The 8,465-nt window shown below is 32.4% G+C and overlaps 2 protein-coding genes across 2 annotated transcripts; both read left to right on the top strand.

Moving 5' to 3' along the window:
* The first annotated feature begins 401 nt into the window (after positions 1–401).
* On the top strand, positions 402–1,441 carry LOC124938456. Its single transcript, XM_047478899.1, has 2 exons — positions 402–799; positions 894–1,441. Exons 1-2 carry the CDS (start codon positions 488–490, stop codon positions 1,344–1,346), a joined length of 765 nt encoding a protein of 254 aa, XP_047334855.1. The 5' UTR covers positions 402–487; the 3' UTR covers positions 1,347–1,441.
* Positions 1,442–3,599: 2,158 nt separating this feature from the next.
* On the top strand, positions 3,600–7,533 carry LOC124939806 (protein SSUH2 homolog). The gene is made up of 6 exons (XM_047480254.1): positions 3,600–3,779; positions 3,861–4,082; positions 4,327–4,393; positions 5,771–6,244; positions 6,316–6,441; positions 6,920–7,533. Exons 1-6 carry the CDS (start codon positions 3,746–3,748, stop codon positions 7,305–7,307), a joined length of 1,311 nt encoding a protein of 436 aa, XP_047336210.1. The 5' UTR covers positions 3,600–3,745; the 3' UTR covers positions 7,308–7,533.
* Positions 7,534–8,465: the final 932 nt, after the last annotated feature.

The raw sequence follows: 8,465 nt of genomic DNA, 5'->3' as shown, positions 1-8,465 counted from the left end.
GTTATTTAAAATTAAAAAATTTTAAATATTTTTTTAATATTATTATCATTTATAAATTAGGATGTGTCAAAATTTTATGTTTACAAATTTAATAATATATAATTTAAAAAAAATAATAAATCAAGTTAGACATTTAACTAATTACTTTGTAATTTGGTATATATTTTTATCTATATTTATTAAATATTATATATATATATATTATAATTAAAAATTAATTAATTATATCTATTATTATTCTTTTAAATATATATATATATATATATAACTTTTACTTTTTAATTATTTTATTAATTTTTAAAACAATACATATATTATTTTGAAGTTAAAATAAATAAAAAATTGTCAATTGAGAATTTCAAAACTGATAGAAGCATAATACATGAATGAGAGGTTCAGAAGCATTATCCTGTTAAGAATTCCAACCATTCTCTCTCACACACACATACACACACAATCACACGCAGAGTGAAAGAAAAGGAGAAAGATGATGATATCTCTTAAGGCCATTCAAATCTCTTTGATTCCAAATTTATTAAGATCCAACAAAAAGAAGATCTTATTTCTAAGATGCAAATCCATCAACTCAAATCCAGGAGAAAACAACCCAACAGAAGGAGATACCCGAAAACAAGATCTTCTTGCCAGAATCGCAATCCTTCAAACCCAGAAAGTTCGTTTAACTGATTTCTTAGATGAACGATCCTCATATCTAACTCAATTCGCCGAAGAAGCCAGTAATGAATTCGACAAGATTGGAGAAGATGCTCTCAAAGAACTAAATGAAGCTGAATCCAGGGTTGTTGTTGTTGGCCTTCCTTTTCTTTCTAATTAGATAATAATGTAACTTTGAATTAGTTGTTAATACTTTATCAAATTTTCAAATCTTTCAGATTATGGAGAACATTGAAAGCAGAATGCAAGCATTTGAAGAAACTGCAGAGCAAGAGAAACTTGAAATAGAGAAGAATGAGAAGAAATTATTTGATTTTGAAGATGAAATAGAGGATGGTAGGAATGAAGGTTTGTTTTTTCAGAATTTGAGGGAGAAAAAGCCAGTTGACATGGAGAAGGTTAAGGAAGAAACAGAGAAAATTAAGGAGGTTACAGTTGACATAACAAGAACAGACACTAGAAGGAACATTTACATTGTATTTGTTGGGTTGATTGTTGTAGCAATTGTGGATTCCTTAATGTCTTCTTCATCGGGATGGGAGAAAACAACTGTTCTTGGGTTCATATTGGTGGGTCTACTTTCTCAACTCTTTTATGAACAAAGGAAGTTGTTTGAAACACAAATAACAACACAAGACAACAAATCTAAGGATGATGAAAATCAGTCCTGAAATATCCATTTTTATGACATTGAAGATATATGATGTAAACAATGCAAATATTGTGTATTCAATAAATTAGATTAGGGTTATATGTTCCATTTAAACACCATCTATTACTTTTTTTTTCAGTTCTATTAATAGGCTGTGACATTTGGTCAATTAAAAACCATTTTTGTAACTTGAATCAAGTGAACTAATTAGGAATATTATAGAAACTATATAAATCAATCTAATTTTAAACCATTTGAGAGTTTTGATTTCTTTACGGGTATTTGATTGGGCTTGAGTTAGCCTTGTTACACGAAATCTTTTATTTTTTTTCCATAAAAGCAAAACTAATGATTGTGTTAGAATTAATCAAAAATATTTCTTTTATAGCATGATTTAAAAAAATTAGTTTTATTCATTCATTTTTCACTTTAAAATAAATAATTTAATTCAATCAAATTTTTAGTACTATATAAAAATAAAACATATTCACCTAACGTCATTTTATTAAAAACCTACGTGATTTCATAAATTAAGGCAAAATAAACATTTGTCTTAATTTTGAGTGACATAAACGACATCAATGAATAACGGAATAAAACAAACAACAACCATAATTACATAAAAATTAAGTCATTTTTAAGTATTTAAACTAGTTATTTCTTCATAAGCAATGTTCCATCTCTCACAAATCAACTAATTTCTTTCATAAATATTAATTTGGCTTCACGTTCGAATAAGTGAATTTCTATAAAAAAAAATATATCTCTCCAAACTTGTTCAATATCATTTTGAACTCTAGAAAAAACTCTCGCATTACGCTCCATCCAAATGTGATAAACAATATTGGCAAAGAAATAAAGACATTTGAAGAGAAGGCTTTACCCTTTACCTTGATGAGAGCGACATCTTTAATACCAATCAATTCTCTTGGAAAACTGAGAAGACCCATGGATGTGGAAAACTTATCCCAAAGTAAAGAAGCAAATGGATAACCCCTAAAAATATGATCTATGGTCTCCTCATTTCCCACACATAAAAGACAACTTGAATCCAGAATATTCATGTACTTCTTGATTCGATCTCACGTATTAAGTCTTTCACGAAACACCAACCACAAGATGAATTGGTGTCTAGGAATGACTTTTGAAGACCACACCAAATGAGACATGGTAACGACTCCCCTCTAGCACGAACAACATCCCATGTTAACCTCGATGAAAACTTGCCTTTACATTCAACGCCCCAAACTCGAGAATCCTCGCGATCATTAAAATGATAAGAAGATATAATATCAATGATCCTCGTTCTTTTTGGAATACTCCTCAAAAGATTCTTTCTGTCCCCGTTCTTAATTTAACAAATAGTAGCCACTTGACATTTCCTCTTGATTCGAGTAAGAGCAAAATCTCTATTAAGAATAATTGGTTAATCCTTTGAACTAAGGGTCATGCCAAAACAGGATTCCAATCCTATTTCCAATTTGAATCTTGAGCATCTTATTAGTATTATCTTTGAGTTTCAAAATCTTTTTCAAAGACCACGCCATTTCCATATTAATTTTGCACATCAAAAATGTTGACCTCCTTCCTTAAGAACATCGAGTGCACTCATCAAACCCATAGTGAATCTTGTTTTTTCTCTAACGTCTATAAATGCCTATAAATGAGGGTTTTATTTCATTCAATACAATTGTTAAGACCAATGTCCTCCTCTTTCTTGGGCTTAGAAACATAAGTTATTTCACTTTTTGCCTCCAATCTGGATTCTCCAAAATGAAATTCCTCATTGATCAAATTTTTTCATGATTTTCTTTGGAAGAATCATGTGTTGTGTTCAAGATATATATCAAAATTTTAAAAAAAAAATTGCCATAATTTTGGTATAGGTTAAAATTGATATTTTTATATTTTATTGTAAGTATTTTCGATATACTAAAAATATCGTTAATTTTTTTTAGATTAACATTTTACAATATTTTTATTGATAGAAGTGAATGTCATGACTTTGGGGTATTATTTTAGTTTTTATGATTTAAAAAAAAAAGAATTTTATTAAATTTTTGTTTTAATATATATATATATATATATATATATATATATATATATATATATATATATATATATATATATATATATATATTGTGGGTTAAGATTTAAGAATGACTTTTTTACACTTATTATTTTAAATTAATAAATAAATAATTTTGAGAAAAAAAAAATATGATAGAGTTGAATTACGGGTGGGAGACGCGTAGCTTGTTTCGTATCAAACTTAGTAGAGAAGGAAACTTCTTCTTCATATTGGTGTAAATGAGAAGCTCTCTGATTATCTTCAATCATTACCGTCTGTAATCTGTATTATATGCTTTGAAATCTCTCCCTCGACCAAAGGAATCATCTTTCTTTGATTTGAACAAGATGGAGCAGCAGCAGCACCAGCCTCTACTCTCAGGTACAATAGACAAATCACTTCGAATTCTGTAGACTGACATAACTTTACACTCTGGATTTCCAATATATTTGATTTGAACAGAGAGATACGAAGATGCAACCGAGGGAAAAGATACTAATAATAGCAGCGAGAAATGGGTTTCCTATCAGCACCTTCATCGGGCTGGTTCCAGAAATGCCACGGCTTCCATCGCCGGGACTGAAGTCAGTGTCGATGAGATTCGATCCGCCGCCGCTTCCTCCGATCGTTATCCGCCTTCTCTACATGCCCCCTTGATCAGCTCCCCTGATCCCGATCCTAATGGTGCACCTCCACCTCTCTCTTTCTCTTTCTGCTCAACTAATTGTTTCTCCATAACTTGTCTGATGTGGGTCCATTCTCATTGCCACCAATTTTATGCATTCAGCTTTTCTTTATGATCCAAGCTTAGGAATTGATGTATATGGTAGCTTTACATATTGAATTGAAGTCTAATTCAGCATTTGTGGTTGCTTCTTTAGGTTTAACTTTGTTTCACTGATGAACTATAATTGATTGCTTATTGCAGAGCAAGCCATTGTTTATCAAGGTGGATATGGAGTGGACTATGGCATGGTGTCTAATGAGGCTGGAAGGTAAGTTGACTATTGTTTACTGTATGATCTCTTATAGTTTGAAATTACTTTTATGGCTAGCATGCTCTCTAAGGGAACCAATTCATCTACTTTTGAGAATAGTCAATCTTTTTGAAGTCTTAGCATCTTCTAGGGATTAGATACCTTTGTTTCTAGTCTTGAGATTTGAAGAATAAAATGATCTAACCTCTCTCCTTACTCATTGTGGCCTTCTCAAAGAGTTGTTTGGGGCTCCCAACGACTATTTACTCCATCTTGGAACTTCATCTCCTTTGTTAACTATTCTTTCATTGTTTGGTATGTATTTGATTATATACACTTGAAATGCAAAAGAAAACTTCATCTTTTCTTCATCATCATCCACAAATCTACATGGTATGATGTGGCTAAAACTACCTAGTCAAAATGTTAATACGTGGGAATGGCAAACTGTCTTTCCTCATTGGGAATCCAATGTTCCTCAAGCTAAGGATCCTACATTCGAAGCTTGGGACATGGTTCTATATCAAATGAATTGGGGAAACACTTTCTTCTTCATGAAACAACAAATGACATGGGATGTTGTAATAGAAACCCCTGTCTTAGGAGTGTTAACCAACCAGGGAATAACTATTGAGAGGTCTATTAAGTTACGAGGTGATAATCAAGCACCAATAAGTATTTCCTATAATGAATTAGCTTATCGGCACCTTGTTTGTTGGTGTTTGTTAATTGTTTTAGTTTTTGTTTTCATGTAACTTGTTTGTTTGTTGTCTCAACGGAATCTATAAAATGACTTTTCTTGAAAACAAAAAAAAAAAGATAATTGTTGCCAAGAACTTGCTCATGGAACTAAACACTTAGAGATTCATTGTCACTTAATTTCATAAATTGAATTAAAAAGATCAGTAGGACCATATTTGTTCCCGCAATCATATTGCAGACAATCTAACCAAAACCTCTCCCAAGACCAATTTTCAACGAATTATGCAGGGAGTTGGGCATGCACAACTTGTTTTACCCAACTTGATGGGAGTGGTGAATTAACTACCTAACCTATCTTCTTTATAGTCGTTGTGGCATCTTGATGAGCTGTTTGGGGTTTAACGCAGTGATCAATGGCTACTGCCTCTATCTTGTAACTTTATCACCGTCATCAATTATTTTTCATTGCTGTGTGATTATGACTTGCAATCCAAAAGAAATCGTCCTATTTTCTTCTTCATCAATGCACACACTATGTCAAACTACTGTTTATTGAAGTTTAGTTTGTACTTGAAATGGTGCACTATTTGGTAATATCTAAGCATATTCTCACATTTACTTAGAAGCAGTTTCTCTAGGAATTTAAGTGTAAGATCACATTAAAAGATGTATAGAGCGTATTTATTTATGCAGGCAAATTCTTGATGAGATTGAAATTAGAGAACTGCTGATCGATCATGTGGGTCATCGTTGTTGCTGGGGGAGTCACCCTGCTAGGACATGGAAAATTCATTCAATTGAAGATTGCAACGTTTATGTTGGCACATTAGACACATTTATAGAAGAGAGGGAAATAATAAAGGAAACTGAGCATTATCTTGATGGTGATTATGATGGGAAGAACAAGGGACCTGAATTGGGTGTCTGGGAGTTGGATTTAAGGTCTCAATTTCCAGTTTTATTTGTCCCTCTTAAAGAGTTAAGAACCAAAATTCCTCACTCGGAAACCATTGAGAAATGCTCTGTTTGCGCTGGACGAGGAGATGTCGTCTGTCAAACTTGTAACGCAGACCAAGAACCGGGCTTCTACAAGGAAAATCAGTCGAAAAAATGTCTTGCCTGTCATGGGAGGGGATTGATTGCTCATAGAGATGGATCCGACTCAATGTGAGGATGATTATTACTACTCTCTTGATCTCCTAGAATCCTATTTGTTACCTTTGTTTATTTTTTTGCAGATGCGGAAAATGTGATGGAAAGGGGAAGACGCCTTGCGTGACATGTGGTTCTCGAGGACTTGTCAAATGCCAAACATGTAAAGGAAGTGGCTCCCTCTTGACACGCAGCATTGCTATTGTTAGATGGTATTTACATTAAAAGCTTATTTATTTGAGAGCCTTTGCTGAAAATTAAAAAGAAATGAAGATGACTATTATATGCTTGGTCTTGTTTGATGTAGGATTATTTGATAATAGTCTTTATTTGAAAGAAAAAATAACTTGTTTGATTTAAAAGGAGGGCTATTTGGGTAAATTGACAAAGATGTTCATATTATTTAATGTTTTTAAATGTTACAGAAGTAAAAGAAAGATAATTCGGTATTTTGGTCGACGATTTGAATGATTTATTGTTTGATGACGAGATAAGAGGTTATTTGTGCCATGTTAGATAGTTAATTGAGTTTGATCTCAAATAGCTCATTATCTTATCATCAATCACATCATCCAAATCATAAACAAATTACCAAAATTCTCTCTTCCTACCAGTAGCTCAAAGTGGAAAGAATTTTGTCTAAGAAAACAAAATCTCATGAACAATGCCAATTCTCCCCATGATTTACAGGAAGACACTTTCGACTCGGAAAGTTAGCGCAACAAGTGGAGCAGCTTCAGTACCGGATGATGTTTTCCACAGGGCAAAAGGTGTGCAGCTTTGCAATACGCAGGCGTATCAGTGTACGCCAGCATATTTTGCAGATTCATACTTTCTTAACAAGTTTTCGTCCGATGTGATCTCTGAGAGGGCCCAGGTGCCTCAGACTGCGAGGGTGATCTGCGAGAGGCACACGATCTCAATGGTGCAGATGACACGAGTTAGCATGAGTCGAGGAAATAATAGTTTGTTCAGCTTTTACATTGTTGGCCAGGGAAGAGAAGTGTATCTTAAGGACTACTATCCTGCCAGGTTTTGCTGGGGATTTTGCCCTTGTTTGGAATGGTTGAAGATTTAGTAGTAATAGTTAATGCTCTTGTGTGTTTAAAAATTGTGTACATTTTTATAAAAAAAACCTTTATTTCTCTCCTTTTTGGATTTGGGAGTTGCACCCAAAAGAGGAAATGTCCAGTTATTCAAGATGTGGTTATTGTTTAATTTTCTTGTTGTTGCATTTTAAACTTGATGATTGCTGATTGTATTATTAAACATGAGATATTATTATTAGTATTATTATTACATTATCTAATTTTCATATTGGAGTCTGGTATGGCAAGGATTGTTATAATACTAGTTTAGATATTCATTTTTCACACACGAATTACAAATATAAATAATTCCGAGTTTATAAAAAATTGTTTTCAAAAAATTCATATCAATTCTGGTACGAGTTCATTGAAAAATGAATAGAATTAATGTGGTGTTCATTTATTTTATAGGAAATTAAAAAATGTGAAATGAACTATTCTTTAATTTGATGATTTCCACTTATAGGCTTGGTTGATCAATGATGAGAGCCTAATGTGCTTCACTCCAATTCCGACCGAACATGGACGACCAGGCACGACCGAGAAACATAAGCTAATATTTTAGAAGCATACCCAAGCCTTGGTGTTATTTTATAAACAAAGTGTAAAATGCAATGTTTTAGAAAAGGCCAACAGTCTCGTAGAGTCAGCATGTGGGAACAACAACACGGATGTTCTTCTCCACGTGTATCCAAACATCTAAAGAGCAAATTAAGTGACGATTCTAAAAGAGTCATGTTATGTCTATTTTGCTAGGTCCTATGTTGAGTTACTCATCTCATACTTAGGTGAGATAGATGAGACAACTTCTGAGTATGTTGTTTTCTCACCACATTTTTATTAAATTCGATAAAAGGTAAGTCAAGAAACTTAAAAAATAATCGATAATCGATGAATTATTTTTAAATTACATTTGAGTCAAACTTATCATTTTGGTTATTCATTCTTTGATTTAGTGATTAGAAAGGAAAGTAAAAATAGTGTTTTGTCCATGAGTAAAAAATCAATTGTCAATTTTTAAGGCGTACACTATAATTTATTTTAAAATATAAATAAAGGTTTATACTTTATAGAAAAATATAGAAAGGATAGAGTTTAATTTATAACCAAATTACTTTGGATTTAATCATTATTTGGGCTGAGGTCAT

The sequence above is a fragment of the Impatiens glandulifera genome, chromosome 5 (genome assembly GCF_907164915.1).
Source record: "Impatiens glandulifera chromosome 5, dImpGla2.1, whole genome shotgun sequence".
Lineage (NCBI taxonomy): Eukaryota > Viridiplantae > Streptophyta > Magnoliopsida > Ericales > Balsaminaceae > Impatiens > Impatiens glandulifera.
This window is presented reverse-complemented; position numbering and strand designations above follow the sequence as displayed.

Coding starts and splice junctions, on each gene's coding strand:
- LOC124938456 (XM_047478899.1), top strand. CDS start 488: ATGATGATATCTCTTAAGGCCATTCAAATCTCTTTGATTCCAAATTTA. Junction 800..893: donor TAAATGAAGCTGAATCCAGG/GTTGTTGTTGTT, acceptor CAAATCTTTCAG/ATTATGGAGAACATTGAAAG.
- LOC124939806 (XM_047480254.1), top strand. CDS start 3,746: ATGGAGCAGCAGCAGCACCAGCCTCTACTCTCAG. Junction 4,083..4,326: donor CCCTGATCCCGATCCTAATG/GTGCACCTCCAC, acceptor TGCTTATTGCAG/AGCAAGCCATTGTTTATCAA. Junction 6,245..6,315: donor AGAGATGGATCCGACTCAAT/GTGAGGATGATT, acceptor ATTTTTTTGCAG/ATGCGGAAAATGTGATGGAA.